The following is a 21392-nucleotide window of genomic DNA, read 5'->3' on the forward strand; positions in this document are numbered from 1 at the left end:
ACCACGGCCACTTCAAATTTCTGACCAATTACGCAATAGTTCTCGGACACCACACGAGAAAAAAGTTCTGCCCGGATGATTTGTCGAGAACAGCCTGCAAGAACTCCCAAACCAGGGCTGCGAGAAAAGAATGACATAATTTTTTCCTTGCAGATTTGGGAGAGAGAACAAATGTCTCTGTTCTTGCGGAGTATGCACAGGCCTTAACTGTTTCCTCCTGCTTCTAGTTTTAATGCAAAGCTAAGCTAACCAGCTGCTGACTTTAGCTTCATGTTTAACAGTTATATGGTATCAATCTTCTCATCTAAAGGTCTATACATACTATACAAGAACAGACAGGTTGTTTTGGTCAGTAGGGGATGTAGCTCAGTGGTAGAGCGCATGCTTTGCATGTATGAGGCCCCGGGTTCAATCCCCGGCATCTCCACTACTTTAAATAATTTCCTTCAGGATGAATAAAGTTGATCTTACCTTATCTAAGTTTTCTTGAGGTGGCAAGAACAAGAACAAAGTTCATTCTGTCCACGACATTTCATACTTCACTAACTCAAGTGCAGAATTCCTGGGAAGTCCTCATAGGGCCCTCCCACTGCAGCACAAATCACGCATGGGAATGACAACATTTTCGCTTTTCCGCATGAACCACAGCCACTTCAAATTTCTGACCAATTACACAATAGTTCTCAGACACCACACGAAAAGAAAGTGCTGCCCAGATGATGTGTCGAGAACAAGCTGCAAGAACTCCCAAACCGAAGAGAACAAATTTCTCTGTTCTTGCAGAGTATGTACAGACCTTAACTGTTTCCTCCTGCTTCTAGTTTTAATGCAAAGCTAAGCTGACCAGCTGCTGACTTTAGCTTCATGTTTAACAGTTATATAGTATCAACCTTCTCATCTAAGAAGTTGTAAACTATTCCTTTAAAGGTGACCTTTTCCGCCAAACAAAAACAGTTAAGTTACATTGATTGTTCCTCAATAAGACACAGTATGTGTAGCCTTGAGGTGAAACAAATGCGTTGAAGGCATTTCTTCCTCGTATTCATCACATGAAGCATTTGCAAGGTGTTAAATAGCTTGGATTATTCTTCCATCGGCACATTGCTGTGTTTCATTGTTGTGTGCATTACTGCCCCCTGTAGACTCGTGGAATAGTGTGAAACTGTTGGCTGGACTGTATGCGTGTGTCTCCTTGTCCACATAAATCAGACAAACAGAGCAGGTTAGGGTTTAGCACTCCAGGGCAGGGGGCGACTTTAAGTCATGAATTCACTGGAAATCCAGGCATAATGCAAACTAGAAAAGCTCCTGTTCATTTTCAATATAGTTTTACACTACACCATTCTGATTTTAATGTAGGTTATTATGCACTCAGTGTTTCAAAGCTCCTTTTAAATCTGTCACATCTGAGCAGTTTTAGAAGACAATGAAAATCAGTTTAATGATTATACCAGAATGTGCTGCTTTTCTTTTTGTTTGTTTGTTGGTTGGCTGATATATATTTCTGTGAACTGCCTAAACCAGGTTAGAGTATCTTTAATCTTCTGGTGCTTTTAAAGCCATGGATCAGTACGCTTAATAATAAATCAAAAGATCAGCTCAAAGTATTGTGAGAGCTTTTTCAACTCCCTAACAAAATATGAAAGAGCGCTACAAAATTCAATTTCTTCATGGGCTTTTTTTTTTTTTTTTAAGGCTGACTTGTATGTTGAGACTGTAGTTTGAGCTTAAATCATGAAACACCTCAGGGCCTTTTCGGATTGGACTTTCAGATAGTTCTTCAATATGACTCTACACTGCACTTTTCATTTTGATGACAAGATCATAAATAGAAATAGCTCTGCAAAGTCTAAAAGAGGCATTTTGCAATCCCAAATCCCATTCTCCTTCCTTATCATCACATATTTCATACCTCACTGGCTCCTGTATTAAAACATAATGTCTTTTGCATTTCACATTTCTTTATTTTTATTTCACTGAACAAAGGTAGGCTCTGTTGCCATGGTGATTTCAATTACTTTCAAGTATTAGAAAAGGCAATCCCTCTAAGAAATTGCCATGGAAGAGTACTGTATTAGGATAATACAGTGTTTAATTTTTTCTGCTGTTTGCAAAGATTGCATTGCACTTTGTTTTTGCAAAGAATGTAACTTCATGAGAATCATATGGTAGTGTCATATAGTAATGTATCATGACTATTATATAAGTAATGAATCGCCTCTTAATCAGTTGTGTTGGAACAGTACAAGAATGTAATGTTGTTCAGGTACTTTTCACTATCCACATGTTTTTTTAGTATTCAGAGGTACCTCTCCGCTTACCCTCTCTTCCTGTGCTGTGTTTCATCCTGTTTCCAGCTGGAGGAGCTTCAGTGGCCAGATGGGGAGCAGGAGGTGCCTATCTCTGTGTGCAGTCTGCCCTGCAAAACTGGAGAGAGGAAGAAGAGGGTAAAGGGCATGCCGTGCTGCTGGCACTGTGAACTATGTGACGGCTACCAGTATCAGTACGACGAGACTTCCTGCAGACTGTGTGCATACAACATGAGGCCCAACCCCAACAGAACAGCCTGCCAGCCCATCCCCATCGTCAAGCTGGAGTGGCACTCCCCTTGGGCAATTATCCCCGTCTTCCTGGCCATGCTCGGTATCATTGCCACCATCTTTGTCATGGCAACCTTTATACGCTACAATGACACACCCATCGTGCGGGCGTCAGGGCGAGAGCTGAGCTACGTGTTGCTAACTGGCATCTTTCTGTGTTACATCATCACCTTCCTCATGATTGCCAAGCCCGACGTAGCTGTGTGTGCCTTCAGGAGAATCTTCCTGGGCCTGGGCATGTGCATCAGCTACGCTGCACTGCTCACCAAGACCAACCGCATCTATCGCATCTTTGAGCAGGGCAAGCAGACGGTCACGGCCCCGCGCTTCATTAGTCCCACCTCGCAGATTGCCATCACTTCCAGTCTGATCTGTGTGCAGCTGCTGGGCGTGCTGGTGTGGTTCGCCGTTGACCCTCCAAACACCATCATCGACTACGATGAGCAGAAAACCATCAACCCCATGCTGGCCCGTGGCGTGCTGAAGTGTGACATCACAGACCTACAGATAATCTGCTCATTGGGCTACAGCATCCTGTTGATGGTGACCTGCACCATCTATGCCATCAAGACAAGGGATGTACCAGAAGACTTCAATGAAGCCAAGCCCATTGGCTTCACTATGTACACCACTTGCATAGTCTGGCTGGCCTTCATCCCGATTTTCTTTGGCACAGCCCAGTCGGCGGAGAAGGTGAGTCATCTCTATCTCAGTTTGCTTTCTTTCTCTCTCTCTCTCTCTCTCTCTCTGTCACCACCCCTTCTCTTCGTCTGTCTCTCTCCCTCCTCTCACAAATTTCCCTTTCATTCCTTCGGCCCTGTTTTTATCTTGTCCAAACACATGCGCACATCCATATTTGTACAAACACAAACAGTACATAAAGGCAGCACAAACACACACGCATATACACACACAGGCACACATTTAGTGACTGTATGTAAGTTATGGATTTGTTTTCTTTTGATTTCATATTCACATGGCTCTGGTGTGCAGGGAAACCCACACTAGGACCACCGCAGACAGAAAAAGGCATGTAAAGGCAGAGGCAGGGTTGATGCTAAGCACCAGAAAGCTGAAATGCCCGAGGAGTGATGCGGATGGGGGTGCCGGCAGCTCCAGATGCCATTATCTTAGCTCTCACGCCTCAACATATACTATTACTCCTTATTCTGGAGAGGGAGACAAGCACGCTGAGGAGGTGGAGGAAGTTGAGGATGAGGAGCTGGAGGAGGAGGAGGAGGAGGAGAAGGAAGGCAATGGGAAATAAGAGGGGGTGTAAGTAGAAGTTTGATATAACACATTCCATTTCTTGACAGCTGCGCACCACTCAACAAAGCATTTGACACTGGATGCTACTGGAGTTGATTGAGGATCTGACATTTTGACCTGATGTGCTAGTCATTGCTTATCTGACCAGCACTGGGCAGAATACAGATGCATTCATCTGCTGGACTCATGAGCTGCGCGTGCTGCCTTGCAGGCCGTGTGTACAAGCCGGAGAAGAGGGGAAGTTTTCCACTGACAGATTATTGATGCTGACAGGAAAGTGTTACTCCTAACCTTTTGAGAGGCACACCGTTCAATATCCTTCCTGCTAAGCTACCACATGAGATGGATCAGAAACTGATTTTCCTCATCTCAATTTGCTGCTGATTTCATAGATGAATTACACCCTCAGCAGCGATTAGGAGTTCATTATGCTACTCGCGGCGACTAGCGAAGCAGTAATGTGTTTATCTTTCCCCTTTATGCAGTTAACTCTTTCTTCACACCAGCTCCTGCCTCACACTCACATCCACATCATCCAAGTGTAATGGCCTTCATGCGTGCATTACTCCCTAGCCACTGCTGGTGAGAAGTGCCTTTGCATGTCTTTATAACGTCCTTTGCAAAAGCTGCAGTGTAAGTAAGGTGAAGCCAACTTATCCATTACTTCAACCTACTTATACTTAAGTTTTTAGTTTGAACACACATTCCTCACAACATCCGTGTCTGCTAGCACTGTATTTACCTGCTCGTAGGGTCCCTTCATGAATACTTTACCAAGGACATTCAAAAGTAGTCTGTCCCTCTGTGTGCATGTGTTTGTGTGTAGATCTGCATGCGACTGAACTGCTGGAGGCTAAATGTGATCCAGTGTGATGTATTTGACTGTATCCTCACTTTATAAGCAGCTTGACCAATTGTATTTTAAAGTGCAGATGTGGCTAAACACCCACACAGATCTGAATAACCTCTCTCACCATAGGTTGTCCAATATCAAATGATTTACAGGGTTCAACAGAACATTTTTATCTCCACTGGCCCACTTGGCGTGTAGATCAGAGTTTTACTGGCCCCTTGTATATTGTCACTGGCCTGGCAGCCAAAACTCTTTTTTTCCATTGCGATGATTTATTTTACATAATATGCACAGTGAAATGCCCTTTTCCTTTAGGTATTGATATTCATGTTGATATATTACACAAATGTGCAAAATGTTATTTAATGTTATTTATGTTATTTCAGAGTATCATTTTATTATATTTTGTCTCAGCCCCTTTAAAAATCACAACCCTGGATCAAAATATATGACCGTCTGAGTTTTCCACACAGGAGTATTGTTACTTCCGTGAAAATAGAGAGCCCCGTCAGCCGACTTTTTCGAATACTGGTAAGAGGTTAAGGTGGGCTAAGAGTGCATCCCATAGTGCATTTCGCCTTCCTCACATCTATTTCAGTGAATCATGGTGCATTTCGCCAGTCACATGTCTCGAATGTGATGGCATCCTCTAAAACATGCGTCACGTCGGCTTGCCTTGCCCTGCGTAATCTTTTGCTGGTCCTGGTCTGTCGGGCCATGGGTTACATTGGACCCAAATTTATGAAAACACTGAAATGATTTTATGTCAGCGGCCAGAGGTAATCAAAACAAATCAGACAGCTGTTTGACCTCATGTTGTTTTGTTATACTGTAATGTGGCAGAAGTTGTGACTCAACCGAGTGGAATTTCCTTAACTCAACACCATTTAGACACCCTTCTTTTCCACACCTGTGCCCCCCCCACCCCCCCCCTCTGTTTTGCCCATGCAAACTTGTGTTGAGGGAAGCCATGCAAAAACAGTAACAAAAGATCACAGAGCATCCTCCTGCCTCCTGTGCACCTGCATGCACTTAGTCAACTATTCAACACTCTCAAGTTAATTACTGTGAGAGTCACCAGCATCCCAATTCAGCTGTCCTCAGGCGTGGAGATCAACTGACTTTTCAAACAAACTCTGAGCTTGTGAGTCACAGTTAAGGCAGACTTTTGAACAATCAGACAGCATGGAAATGTGCAAAACAGTGTTAACAAAGTCACAAAAACTGTAAATGTTACTTCTTGAATAAAAGACTTGCAAATAGATTTAAGGGACGCTGTCACTGAACATGAGAACTCTCTTACTCTGTTACATCTTTGACCAGAGAACAGAGAGCGCTTCTTACAGTTTAAAAGAGTAGGATGATGATACGGTGAAACACTTTCCCTGAGGCACAGAAATGTTCTAGTAAAACACCCACAAGATCTAGTCACGCTTAAAGGAGAACTTCATGTCATGAAAACGTACATACCTCAGTGCATGTCTGGAAACCACTTAGGTGCTTGTAAGTTGTCTCCTGTACTCACAAGCCCCCTTAAAGAGACGCCATTCTGCCAAGTATCATTAGCAATGACTACCTATACTTGGCAAAAACCTCCTGATTCCAGCTTTCAGTCGGTAAAATTACAACTTCTAGTGGTCCTGTGTCTCTGCAAACAACTGCACTTCACAGGAGCTGGACTTGACATTTATTGCTGAGATGTGGAGTCTTTCAAACATAATATAATATGTGAAATTCCACTGCCTATCATTTGGTTTATCCTTGAACCCAATTGTAGATTGCATCAGAAGCAGATTGGAGGCACAAAGGTAAAACTGATCAAGTGTGTTGGAAAGATTTATTTATTTAAATAGATGGAAATAGAGGATACCACAACCTCGGCCTGTATTTATTTATCGAGTAGCAGAGACAGTGACATTGCTGTTTTACAGAGCCACAAAGTAGAAATGATGTTGATATGAGTATTAGACAAGTGTGAAAACCAAAATGCAGAAAATAACAGCAACAGCTTTTTTGTGAAGATGGGTATCCACTTTCAAAGGTAAAAATGTGATTTCAAAATGAATAAAAAGCTAAATCGCATACTGATAATTCCCAATACACTATACATATTAGTCTTTAAGTAATGACTGTCTGGCTTCCTGTCCTGGCTTAAAAATAAATGCAAATTAAATTACATTTAAAAAATTGAAATAGCAGCTAATTTGACTGCATGAAATTATATCAGCCCTGGAAACCCTCTGCGGGGTTTGGCAGCTCTCTCTCTCTCCATGTAGAACATGAAATCTTTAACTATATGTCCCCTATGAGTGGGAGAAAATGTAATTCTGTAATGTCACCCAGACAGAGGGAATATACAGCAATAATATGAATCGCTGAATTATTGTGTCTCTGGTATAATTTGAATGACATAAATAAGGTATAAAGAAAAATAAGAAAAATGTATCCACTTTTACTCCTTGAACTAAATATTGGACCAAAAATGTGACATCCCTCGACTTTTTGGCTCATCAGTACAGACTAGTGTTAAGGATGCATTTCAACAAATCATGTCGAGAAAACATCAACATTGATTTCCTAAGATTGTTTACTAGAAAGATGATTTGCCAATTTTCAGCCAGCTTTGTATCATTACAGTGTGGGGAGTATATATGTAAATGCACAATGTTTAACTTTGCTCCATTTTGCCTGCACCCAGGGCTCCCCGCTCTTTTGCGTCACCCGGTGAACATCCGGTGTCGTTCAAATGACAGACTGTACTGTTTTTGTATGCCATAAAAAAACTATTTTAATGGTTTAACGCTTGAATCGGGTATTTAGGGCTACCTATGTGAGCGAGAATAGTTTTTTCATTTATTTATGTTAAAGCAACAGGAATTAACTGAATAATTATGGCATGTTGAGTGGGAGGAGAACGCCACAGCAGAGAGTCGGAACTGTTGAGGATAGCGACGCTTTGCATTCTGGTTATAGAACGATTTCTACCTTTTGAGCAAAAGGGAATAGCACAGCCCTTTTCTCTGCTTTCAATGGTCATCTAACACCAATTTCAATAACATTTGCACCTTTCTAGTGCACCCAGTGTTATGAAAAGACTATCTCTGCACTGGTGAAATACTTCTTTAATGACCTGCTCTAACACATGCAGAGCTGGTTATATGTGTTATAACATCTTTATCGACCAATCTCGAAGCCCAGAGATGGGGACCTCCTGCACAGAGTCAAAATGAGGGGAAGACCATCCACATAGAGAGCGGTGTCTCCAATATGGAATAGGTCTTTGCAGCTCAAAGCCAGACAGAGTTATTCATGACATGAGCCGGGCGAGAAAGTAGGCCACCCAAAACAACAAGAGACATCCAGGTAGTTGAGAGGAGACTGCAAATCCCCTGGATCCATTATTGAAGGCATTCTCTAACGGGCCAGGGAGCATCCCAATTGTCACTGACTGAATCAAGTCCTTATCACTGTGTTCATTTATAGTGCTCAGCCATACCCTACGAAATTGCCTTTGCAGTAAGTATATCCCTGGTGGGTATAATTATGAGAATTACACTCTACAGCTTTTTGTCTAAATGGAGGACATGTCGTTTGTTGTGGCTAGATGGTAGTATTTGGCTTGTCAATGAGATGTAAAATTCAAAAGCAACCGTTTGATTCCTGATGAGGACGTTAATAAATCATTACTGCGGCTATAAATAGAGAGTTGCCAAGCAGTTGTGAAAATGACTTCATGTATTTATTTATGTTAAAGCAACAGGAATTAATTATGAATGTTCTGTGACAAGCTAAACATTCGAGTGGTGGGTGAGAGGGGCTACGAATTTGGGTCAAGCTCTCTGTGATTAGAGGCGCTAAGAAAAAGGATTTGGTTCGGTGTGTATATGCGTGTGTTTGTGCGCATGTGTAGCTGAATTAGAGGGAGTGAAAGCCGACATATCTGCATGGGTTTTTTTTCTTTTTTTGGGTGTGTGTGAGATTTTGCTTGTGTGTCCTGAGTATGAGTAAGCACCTTGGACTGAAAGCACCTAATGCTTATTGTGTGCCTGCTCTCGAATCAACTCTCCTGCATGGTCAATAAATCAGCTCTGATAGGGTCAGCATTGCGGCGTCTAAGGTATCAGACTCTCATTAAAAGCTTATTTCAGCCGTGTTTAGTTGCTCGACCAAACTCTGTAGTGTTGCTATGGATACCAGACAGGTTACCAGCTACCAAACATGAAAACACAGCACAGGGCTGAGATTCAATGGTGATTATATATGTACTCCTCACGATGCTTTGATAAGTGACCCCAATATCTGGTCATAAATGCTGCAAATTCACAGCTCAGACACGAAAGAAAGCACGACATTTCCGCTTTCCCCGAGCTTAGAGTGACACAGAACAGAGTGCACTGAGAGCATTGTGATATTCATACAGTTATTAATGCATGGTGCGCCAGCCAGATCACTGCCTCTGATGCTGCTCCACAGAGAAACAGGAGGGGATGGAGAGAGAAAGACGCAGTTGAGTGTATTGGTATGTTGATGATATCAGGCGTCTGAATGATTGGGAGACAAAGGCATGACTGGCATGTAAATTAGTCTCTCTTGTATGAAAAAAATTACCATTACTCGTGTTATTTACCAAGAAAACTGTATGCAAATGGTGACATTTCTTCCTCTCACTGAATCAGTAAGCGTTTTGCTGCTCTGCAGATACACTGTGGTGGCTAATGTGTTTACAATTGTATTCTCTCCTCCATCCACATCACCAGTGGCTGACTGGAAGGCAGCATATAAGTGACAGCTGATGCTTTCAAGTGCAGTAGATTAGTGAGGAGGCTGTGGTGATCTGCTCTTGAAACAATGTCCCCTGTTGAAGTGATTCCTTCTCATCCAAGACCCTTGTATGGAACAAGAGGCTCTCGCGTGTCTGCTGAATTTCTGACTTCTCTACCTCTTAGTGAAATCGCTACCTTTTAACAAAGTCACCATTTGAAATTTGTATTAACCTAAATCGTAGTGTGATATCGGTTATGTAAGCTTACAATTCGAGCTTGACGATGTGAAAGGTGTTACGTAACCTCTGAAAAAGGAATGTTGGGGAGGAAACATTTAAGAGAACGTACCTGTGCAGGGCTCACATGAATGGCAATCGCGTGAATGACTTTTCCACTTAAAACAGTGAGAGCCTTTCTCAGACTGCACTTGACTACGTGCACAGCTGCAGGAAAACAAATGTAGACCTTCTGTATACCTCAGATGCAGTGTTCTGAGTCCATGCTTAATCTTTTATTTTACTCTAGGAGGAAGTGACATTAAAATGCGCCCGGCTACTTGAATTGTTAGTGAAGGAAGAAGTAGCTCAGAGGCTGCAGATTGGTCTGATGAATGCTTGAGTGGTGAGATAAAACATCGGACATGAAGGGAAAGGAAAGGTGACTGTAACATGTCACGGACAGATCCTCGGCTGAGAGTCTAGTCTATCAATCTAATCAAGGGTCCGGGCTTACAGACTGATAGAAAGGAGACCATCTAAGGACATTTCGATAAAGTCATGGTGATGTTTCCTCTATTGTCATTAATACGCTTGAACCGTCTTTGACTTGACTGAGTACAGTAGCTGCAGGTCAGACTTTAATAAATGCTGCTGGATTATGTTATCGTACGCATGACTGCTCCTCTCCCCACGGCTACACATAGCAAATATCCAGACGTATCTGATAATAATGTCAGCTCAACAAAAAAAGAAGTTTGTCATTGAATAGTATTATCTGTTATTATCAGGAGGTTTTGTATTATGGTAGTATATGAAGCAAACATATCCTCAAACAGTCCTTTTGACAGGAGGTTTCTCTACCCGCCAGGATTAGAAAAAGGACAACCACCAATGGACTTTTTTCACTGGAATCTCATATTTTGTTATCGTGTGATGGTTATTGTTTGATTTTGAGTCATCACTGTGCTCAACTGTGTGACTTTTCAGTAATTGGCCACAGATGTTTAGTTGTCATAGCTCTCTTGTCTCTCATTTTTCTTGATAAGAGTTTAAATGCTACTTCTGACTTATTTGTCTGCCTCATAGAGCTGCCAAATCAAAGTTCATACCTCACAGATGGGACTTGTCCATTTACATGATGTTTGATGCTATTCCAGTCTACATTAAAATCCTCTTTTTACCTGTCTGTGCTTCCTTCCAGCTGTATATTCAGACAACCACCCTGACCATCTCCATGAACCTCAGTGCCTCTGTAGCACTGGGCATGCTCTACATGCCCAAGGTGTACATCATTATCTTCCATCCTGAGCTGAACGTACAGAAGAGGAAGCGTAGCTTCAAGGCTGTGGTCACAGCTGCCACAATGTCATCACGTCTGTCCCAGAAGCCCAACGAGAGGCCCAACGGAGAGGCTAAGACGGAGCTGTGCGAGAACCCTGCTGCTGACCCCATGAGTAAGTAGCCCAGCAAGAGATGCACAAAGCCTCAGAGCCACACACATATGCACAATGAACAAAGCTTTACATTAGGCTGAGTATGGAATCTACCACAGTAAGTCATTTGTAAAACACAACGTACATGCTTTCTATGTTTAGTCACACATAGCCTATATTTGTCACTGTGCATTGTGCAATGATCAAGCCTAGTTATGCACCAGAATTTGTCAAAATGGCCATAATGAAAATCTATTAAAGCAAGCATAGCACACTTTAATTCCATATAACCTGTTTTGGAGTTGCAGCGGGCCCTGTGACTGTCCATTTTGTCTACAATGAGTTGATAAAGTTAATATAGAGGTCAGGATGTTATACAGACCACAAAGACGCAGGAGTTGAGATTTAGATATATATCTGTGCTCTGGAGGTTGCAGTAGGTTTTAAATCTTCTTTTCCTAAGAAGAGTGAGATGTCTTTCTGTCCTTTCTCATATCTTTCTCGTATTTCCTTTCATGCACTAGAAAGTCCCATTCTGGCAGTTTAATTGGATGGCCACTTGGGTAAAGAGTATGTATAATGTCCTACAGAATGAACCCAGTTATCTCGTTTCTGGATAAATGCTTAGACCTTTAGCCCGAGTGCACAGCTGTGAGCAAGACAGAAGATGGGGGACTTGCTCTGTGAAGAGATTTGAAGAAGCAGGGCTTTGTCGCCGGGAATGGAAAGAGATAATCTGTCTCTGTAGCTGTGTGTTACTCATACCACCCTTCATCTGAAACAGTAAGCATGATCCTGTTAGCAAAGATAATACTGGGTATTAGTGTGTGAGTGGGGAAGCCCACATACTCTCGTAGTTAGGTGATATAGCGGTTGTTTTGGGTGAGAAACACCAACACTTGAAAGGGTGTTAGAAAAGAAAACTGCAAAAGCTGGATTTTAGACCAGTGTTGCCATGGAAGCTCTTTGCTCCTCTCTAGTTGTCAGGATGAAGACCGAGATGATTGACAGTCCATGCAAATCACACATCACAGGCTCCAAAGGCCTCCTCTCCCGCATTGCTTCTAATCACGCAGAGCGATCACGGCACCTACAGGTGCGCCAGCCCACCCCCCCCTTTCTGAATTACGCCTATGAGATGACAGTTTTTCCTGGGAATTTCTCCAAACACCCAACAGTTGTCACACTCATCTGTCATGAGCCGAATAAGCGCGCGCGTGTGTGTGTGTACAAATGTTAGTGTGCATCTGTGCGTGCGGTTTTCACTGTGTGTGACTGAATATGTGCGTAACTCACACATTCAGGGAGCTGATGCGAGTGTATCAGGGGATGGGGAACATATCCCTGCCACTCACACATGTGGCTCAATGAGCAAATACTTTGCATTGAGGGTGAAAACCTTAACATCTGTCGCAGTAGCACATCTAAAGTCCCCAAGCAGTGCACGTGGTCTCTGGGAGGCCCTCCCAAAAGTGCACCGTGTCATCTGCTCTGTGTGTCTCTCACCTTCTGTCTCTCCTACATGAATGTCTTCTCGCCTCGTCCCCCCCCCCTCACCACGTGCTCTCTCCTCCTCTTGCCCTTCTTTTTTGGCGTCAGGAGAAGTGACATTTATTAATGGCGAATTTATGTGCATGACTGCCCCGAAACCTGAACTGTGCCTCGACCATCCCCGGAGACTGTCCGTCAATTCCTGTAACCATCAGTGCGCCAAATACCTCCCTTTCAGGGCCCATCAGTCTCATACGAGATGAGTCCGAGTGATTTATGGGATTAGGAGCATTAGCAGTTCTGCAGATTTACATCGGTATTGATACGGTGTAATATCTTCATGATTACACTTCTATAAGACAGGAAGATTTACCCTGCAAATCAGAGATGTCGAAATGCTTCACTGTCCTGTACCGTGTTTTCCGATACAGATCAACCAGAACAGGCAGCCATGTGTGGACGACTTAATGCTTTTCAGATCAATTTCATTTCATGAACAATAAACTCTGTGGGAAGAAAACATCCCAACAAAAACCACAGAAAGAAACATAAGAGAACTGATGGAATGAGATGAATATTCAGCTATCAATATTAAAAATGTAGATAATAGCGTAGGTAGATGTCTCAATCCCAGACAAGTAAACACACACACACACACACACGAACGCAGCGCCTTGCTCAAAAAAAGACTGATCTTCTTGAGGAACTGTTTATGGTTAACAAGAAGAATCTGTTGTACATTTACTAATGTTTTATTCATCGTACTTGCTGGCCAAGACTACAGAATGCAGCTGTAAGGAAATGGTGCGACTTTAATTGCATAGCCCATGGGAGTTTGTCGCCATAGCAACATTAAAGCAGTAGAATGAGATTTTATTGCAATGTGTGTGATAAAGAAAATGTACATCAACCTTCTCCGCCGTACAGAAAGGACACTGCACCTGCAAGTGCACACATCCTCGCACCTGATGTTGGTCCACTGTCCACATTCACATTTCCTCACCCCAATCTTACCCACCACAAAATCAACACCTGCTCTACACTCAATCAGCTTAATCCAAACTTTAACTCCTGACATAAATCCTACCCTAAAACAGCCTTTTTTACAGAAGTCATGACAAGCCAGAATGATCCCAGTTCATAAAAAGAGCCTTCACACTGATGGTCTGAAACTCAAATTGGTTCTCATAACGATAGATATACAGGAGGACGTGCAAATGCACACACAGCACCAAGGCACTCAGCCACATTCTGATATGTTTCCATGGTAATCCAGACTGGGATCACATTGCATGCCCTAGCATTTGTTCGGTGCTCACTTGTGTGGTGTTTGTGTTTTTTATCCGAGTTAACATCTGAAAATAGAAACTAAGGCTTTACACGGGGGCATTGTGAGATGAAATGATACACAAGGCCAGAAAATATTGCTACTGATTGCACACAGCTGGTGATAAGAATGCATAGCGCAGTAGGAAGAGTTTACAAAAGCAGATGATGTTTGTTTGCCTCTGCAAGATGCATTCTTTCCCTTTCTCCTTTTTAGCAATGCTCAAGTAAATCTGAACCTCTTTTTTTTGTACTCTGTTTTCAGGTCAAGCAACCAAGAAAACATATGTGAGTTACAACAACCTCAGGATCTGATCTGCTTGAAAATGAATGCTGTTTGTCCTTTATCTGTGATTGAAAAGGGAGGGGAGCACTAGAGGAACAGAGAATGACAGACAGAGACAGGAGAGCGAGCGGAGGCATCCCAGCACCACCTGCAGTACCTATGCACTCCAGGACTGTGGATAGCGTCCAACCTTCATCCAGACATGATACATGAGTCCTGACAGAGACTAGCACAGCTGTAGGCCAGCGAGGCTGGGTCAGCCTCTCGAACCAAACTGTAGGTTTTAAACTTGTGTTGTGGCCCCCTTCTCTCTGACAGAGAACAACTTGCCTGCTAAAAGGGGTCACTGTGAACGAGGACGACCGCAAAAAAGGACAGTGGATCTGCTTTCAAGATATTTTCTTTTGAAATGTCATTAAAGCCATATTCTCTTGGGGTTTCCATTATCTGATTTCTGTTTTGTATTGTTTATAAGTGATTTTCTTCTGTGCCTCTTTTTCTTGCAGTTGATTTGATTTACCTTGAACAGCAAGCTCTGCCACACACAGTATTTTGTTTTACCGAAATCAACTCAAAACAGTCCCAGTTGATTGTTATGTTAGAGTGATGGGCATTGTAAGTATATATATTTTTTGTAAATATTTGAGAGTATTTTCATGTTTGGAGTACAAAAATAGATATCCAGTCTTTGTTCAATTGGATTTGGATGGTAATGAAAAGCACCACAAAGTGTTCACTTTGCATGTGCCAATGTATGTCTGTTCTATTTGATGTAAACAAACAAAAAAAAAGAAAAAGAAATAAATTCTGAAAATGATAATGAGCTTCAGCATCCTTCTGCGGTTTGTTTTCTTCATTAAATGACAGAATATGGCTTTAATCTGTTGTTGAAGTGACCCCCCCCCCCCCCCCCCCCCGTGTATCTGCAAGCATGTTTGTTTTATATAGTTTCGTATTGGGTATATTATGCCTAATTATGATGTGGGACGCATTAATATCAGAGCAATCATGCAAGTATGTTGTGATGTCTGTCAAACTATGAACATGTAATAAATCATTTTGTTATCTTTTATACAATGAAACCAGGCAGCATATCATATTATTTGTGTGTCTGCGCGCGTGCGTGCGTGCGTGTGTGTGTGTTTCGTAGCAGGAGAGAGAGTAGAGTGTATTCAAACGGATGTATGAATAAGTACCATTAATGACTGTGTTGTTTTTATGTTTCTGTAAACTGATGGAAATGTTATGTGCTCATTTACGGTCTCACCCTGCGACAGGGCACATTAGCGAGCTCACTGAGCAGTGCTGTCATGCAGAGGGGATGAGACCCAGCGAGAGCGGAGGATGTCCACTAGCTGACTCCTTTACTCGCCCTTTGCTCCGCCTGTCTCATCCCGTTGTCTCTCTCCCGCTGTTGCTCCTTCCCGGTCTCACCACCGATACCCCACATGAATAAGATATCGTGTCAGATCAATTTGTCCTGCTGATGGCCGAGCCTTTTACGATCTAACCACTCTTTATTCCTGTGCCTGCCTGCAAGCATAATGTTACCATTTTCAATATTGATTTTTATATAAAAACATGAATAGGCCACACATGAGCGACTTCTGTTTCCTCACCGGGTAAGCATCTCCCTCTAGGCTGTTACATGGTCAAATGATATATGACCAAGGGATGCTGATTCCTCTTTTTTTTTTTTGGTCTTGTGTATAAGTTTGTAGGTGTGCGTGAGAGGGGGAGAGAGAGAGAGAGAGAGAGGGGGAAGACGGAGGATGAGATCTTTACCCACACAGGTTTCTGTTGTTTCTCTTTCCATTTGTCTGGCATCTCTCTCAGCTCCTGTGGGACCAGATGGTCTTTACTTCTCATACGCACAGTCTGTCATTTTCTGTTGCACACAGCCAAGAAAAATCCCACTTATGCCCAATTAAGACTAGCCTCTCCCCCACCAAATTAATTGCCTGTGTCAGTGTCTGTGCGCAAGTAATCAGTAGGGGCTGAACAGAGTTTAGATTTGCATCTCAGCAAAAAGAAGAGGAATAATCAACAGCTCGAGCAAATAGCATTTTGGATCTTGATATAAAGCAGAAACTTTAAGAGACAGAAAATATTCAAAAGTCAAAACATAGCATGGTCAGGACTGGTTTTTACCTTCCTAAAATAGTGTGAGCCGTGTTTTACTCCAGCTCCAAACTCTTGATGCTCCTACGTAACAGCCCACCTGCTCAGTATGCACCTGTTCTGGAGGCAGCAGTTTCCTGGGAGAATCAAGTGGGGAGAAGATCAAAGGGAGGAAACTAATCATGGTGGACTGAGAGCAAGGCACACTCCAGAAGGAGGACTTAAATGTTTCAAACTCTAAGGACTGTTCAGTCGCAGGTTATTATGCGTGGGACATTTGAAGTCGAACAATAGATTTCATTGACTTATAAAGACGTGCACGGCGCCAACTTGCTGCGAGTTTCGACTCTTAATCGCTGTCTAGTTACTACGTCGTCAAAAACGGTCCTCGCTGTGTAATAAGTGCAGGTCTGCGTGACCCAGTTTGGATGACGAGGTGATTCTGCTGCTATGTGAAGTGTACATTCAGTGTGCGCCTCGTGTGGCGTGTGGAAGTCCCAGCACCAAAGGCCCGGGCTTTCTCCTATCTGAGTTTTCATGTCACTTTGGTCCAGCTCTGCCTTTGAAGAAAGCCTTCCTTATCTTGTCAGAACTCCTGATGCGCTCTTTCACAGACAATTTACTGATGTTGAGTCTAGATTAGCTCTGTTTCATGGCTCCTGGGCCCTGGGCTCTCCTATCTCTCCATAAATGTCCAATTATCCAACTCCAGCCAGAGTGAAACCTTATCTGCTTCCCGTCAGTAACCAACTGAGGCCTGATATAACATGGGGTGGATTAAGACACTCTTCACTGTTCATGTTTTTCCCCCTGCTGCAACTTGCACTCAAAAGCTCTTATGATGCTTTGTGTTTACCAGCACCTCATTTCTTCCTCTGTGTCTGTGCTGCGGGTTACTGTTACCAGCACGCAGGGACACTAAGATTTTATAATTAATGGTACACTAAGCTAGCCATTGGTTAGGCATGAATCATACCATGCACATCTTCTCCTAGGCACTAATTATCATCTGAAGGAAGATCATGAGTAAATTTTAACAACAGGCTCTGCAGCTGAAATGCTGTGTTTGTTTTCCTACAAGCAATCCAAGAAAAAGATACAGTGCCTCTTTTTCTAAGTGAATAAATTAGTTTGGGGTCACTGGGCGCGATTTCTTATCTGTGGGTCTACACAGCTACGCCTCGCCTCGCCTCGCCTTGCCTCGCCTGGGCTGCACAGTGTGCGTGTGCATGTGTGTGTTTCTCACAGAGTTATTGCATTTTTAATCAGCGGAAGAGACCAGGCATCACTCTCATCACATTAGTGTCTCCTGGTATTTATTCCTCTCTCTCACCACTTTTACTCCTGGGGGGAGTTGGGTGGGCGGAGAGAATACATTTGAAATTTGCTCATTTGACAGTCGTTAGAGATATGGATTCTGACAGTACACAATTAGCTAAGTCACCTCCTTTATCTTCACTCATCTCTGGCTGGGGGATTTAGTACGTGTTGCCTCTGCTGTAATGACTGTTGTGCCTCTCTCACCGTCTCCCTCTCGATCTTCTCCTCCCATCTCTTCGATATCCAAACTTCTAATTCCATCTTTCCCCCAGTTAATGATTATTTGAAAATTACATATCTGACTTCATGGATTTAATTGACTGCTGTGTTATTAAGATGGCTGAGTGAGACGAATTCTCTTCAGAATTCGCAGCTGAGTAGGTGCACTAATCTGCTGCTTTCCCCCAATTTCCCCTGTCAGAAAAATGCATTCATGGAGAAAAGAAGCACAGAGTGCTGGCATACATCTCAGAAATATGTTGGCTGCATGAAAGATGCAACTCACTTTTAGAGGCTTGTATAAAATAAAGTCGTACATCTTTAACACTGAATTACACCTCGGGTTCATGGCACAAACAAAAGCCAATAGCATTTAAACCAAGGCAGATCTTCTGTGGCTTAAACAGGAGTTGACGGAGATAAGTGCCGCCTGGCTGTGAAATCTAACTCGAAAGCTAAGCCCTCGATTTCAAGGAGCGCGGAATAAACAATGCATTTCCTCATCCCACACAGATCACTGTTGTTTCAAAGAAAAGTAAATGCCTAAAGAGAAACACGATAATGAAATGGAAATAAAGAGTTGAGAGTGAGTGATAGAAATCCACATCAAACACAGATGGAATGAAATTGGAAAACCCAAAAGGTGCAGATCATGAATCACATGCCACACTCGTTTGCTTATTTGGGAGTGGATTAGCATGCGCCGCTGTCTGGTGTTCTGTTTTTATTTAGTCTTCTAAAAAAACTGATTCCAATTCAGGATCATAAGTGCTCCACAAGAGTCCACCTTTAAAAGCTTAAAAGCTACGAGTTTTGCTTTGGGCATTGTGCAGCAAGTGTACAGTCAAAAAATTAAAAATCAATTCAAAGTGTGAATTATAGTCTAACCACGCAAACTACATTGCTGAAGATTGTGTGTCTCATTTTTCAGTCGGCAGTGGAGTGTGGAGCACTCTCCATTTGATTAAACTCTACCCAAAGGCTGCATCAATTATGTATCTTCACAATGGAGTTAATGGACTGCAATAACAGTTGAAGATGACTTGACTAAATTTCCACATGACATGGCAAGAAAAATCTCACTTTAGTAATGTAACCCTCCTGAACAGCTTGTCTGAAATGATAAAAGACCAGGTCTGCGTCTGGCTTATTAAATAAAATCCCATTTTCTTTTGTTAATTTCTCCATTAATCGGTAAAACAGTCTGTCATCTGACAGATCTATCTTCTCCAGCAGAGAGCAAAATGTGACATGCCTCGGCATACGTGCACATACACTCATGTATAATCCTCAATGTACCTGTGTGGACTTTGTGTGTGTGCACTGAATGCACATGGGCGTGAATGTCTCAGCTCAGCTTGCAGTCCATCTACCTTGTGATCCAGCTTCTATAATTCAGGTCTCTGGGGTTTCGATCCCATGAGTGGACCCTCGCAGAGAACAGAAGGGGCCCGCCAAGCCCGGACTACACAGTCACTGACCCATCTGGTCATCAGGCCAGTGGGGAGCATGAGCGATGCAGAGACCAAAGCTCTGCACAAACATCCTGTGCTAACATGAGACAGGCAGATCACACAATGCCTGTAAAAGGTAGAAATGGTCTACAGCCACCACATACTGAGCAACCCTCATGTTTTATTTTGAGACGCTGTGTGTTGTCTGGACTGCATATAATATCAGAGGGCAAAGACTTTCAAGCTAAACGCACACCACTGAAATGAATATGCTGTGTGGCACATAAAGAAGCGGTGATCCTGCTGTGGCTGTGTATAAAATGTAGAGTATAAACAACGTGTTGAATCAGCTGTGATCTTGGCAAGTCAGGCGGAGGTTGGTTCTACATGACATTACAGCACAGGAGGGGGGGGGTTTAACCTGACCTCTGTGATGCTGTATCTCGCATGCAGTCATGTAAATGTTTCTAATAACCTCTCGTATGTCATGTGTCTGTTGTTGCCCTCAGCCCCTGCAGCAAGCCTCAGTTTAAAATGCTCCTCACACCATTAACTCCGGTGCAAGCAGCCAGCACAAGGCAGCATCTGTCATGTTTCCTCCCCTCGTTGGTTATGAAACCCTTTCCAACTTCTTAGCTTTGTCATGCCTCTGAAAATCCACAGCATCCACGCATACGGGCTCCTTCCATGACTGAAGACGGGGATTTCCATCCCAACTCTGGAATGGATCCAATTTATGAGATAAGAAGCAAAATGCAATTAGTCCACACTTTCTAAATCTGTCACTGAATTATAGAGTCTCACAGTTGTTATAACTTATCTCACTTTCTAATTATGAGTGTGACTTAAGAGAGAGCCGACACATTTTATTATCAAAGGGAATTAAATGAGGTTTGCTGCTTTGCTGATGCACTGTTAAATAAATAGCAAACATCAGTGATACACTCACTGATTCACACGTGGAATTACAGGCAACCCGCCTGATAGGTAATGAATTTAAACAAACTCAGATATCTTATAATAGGCTCTTGTTGCTTATACATGCAGTATCTGATAAATGATAATTGCAGTTTTGTATTTTGTTTACCACAGCTTCAGGCTGATTGTTATTTGTCATGAAAAGATATTATGATCTCATGCAAAAGTTATTTATCAGTACCTTTGCCACGGTGTGATACTACTGCCATCTACTGATGCTGCAGAGATCTCTGTCTTTCTCTCCGTTCCCTCCACTCTCAGAGCCTCGTATTCTCACCCTCCCTCTCTGTCGGAATATAAGATCTGCACAACCAGTACTGACAGATGACAAAAGCTGCTTGTGAATAGACTTCCTGGTCAGCGCTCAGGGCAGCCAAGATCATTGTGTCTGCAGCACAAAGCATTCAAATGAACTTACCTCATTCTTTCACAAGATGGCGCTGCAGGCATTGCTGGTGGGAGGACAAGATGCAGCCTGAGATTAGATGAGGACTTGACTTCATCATGATAATTTCCACTGCTGCAAGAGAGTCTGAACCCACAGAGACACGCACACATACAGCTGTTTTATCGCCTGGGGGGACAATGTATTGAATCAGATTAATTCCCTGGCTACTAAACCTAAATTTAGTTTACAGGCCTAACCCTAATTTCCCTTAATCTTTCTGTAACCCAAATCAGCCTTTTTCCATATGTGAATGGGTCATTGTCCAGACAGCCAAACAGCCTGATTAATAACAGTACAAACAGTACACACAAGATGTCAACCTCTAAAACTCCACCTGCCCGCCAGCATCCTGGGTCAGGCTCAGGTTTATAATAATAATAATAATAATAATAATAATACTTTTTATTTATAGGCGCCTTTCAAGGCACCCAAGGTCGCCTTACAGTAAAAGACAATAAAATACATTAAAATGGCAGAAAATACATTAAAAACAGACGATGGATGGTATAGATATGATCAGAAAGTGCAGTGAGTCATAGGGAATATGCAAGTTTGAACAGGTGGGTTTTGAGCTTGGTTTTGAAAAGTGAAAGCGTTGCGGAGATCAGTTTAG

General features: G+C 42.7%; 1 protein-coding gene and 1 non-coding gene across 3 annotated transcripts in view; both read left to right on the top strand.

The window, feature by feature from the left end:
• The window catches only part of LOC139209516 (metabotropic glutamate receptor 7-like), a 67542-nt gene extending 53274 nt beyond the window's left edge, over window positions 1-14268 (top strand). The window contains exons 8-10 of one of the 2 annotated variants that reach the window (XM_070839254.1): window positions 2358-3293; window positions 10905-11157; window positions 14219-14268. In XM_070839254.1, coding sequence (XP_070695355.1) covers window positions 2358-3293; window positions 10905-11157; window positions 14219-14268 — 1239 coding nt within the window. The remainder of the gene's footprint in view (window positions 1-2357; window positions 3294-10904; window positions 11158-14218) is intronic. The other variant, XM_070839255.1, reaches the window with a different exon arrangement.
• On the top strand, window positions 356-427 carry trnaa-ugc (transfer RNA alanine (anticodon UGC)). The gene has a single exon. It is a non-coding gene; the product is annotated as a tRNA-Ala (tRNA).
• Window positions 14269-21392: the final 7124 nt, after the last annotated feature.

The sequence above is a fragment of the Pempheris klunzingeri genome, chromosome 11 (genome assembly GCF_042242105.1).
Source record: "Pempheris klunzingeri isolate RE-2024b chromosome 11, fPemKlu1.hap1, whole genome shotgun sequence".
In the NCBI taxonomy this organism is placed as follows: Eukaryota; Metazoa; Chordata; class Actinopteri; order Acropomatiformes; family Pempheridae; genus Pempheris; species Pempheris klunzingeri.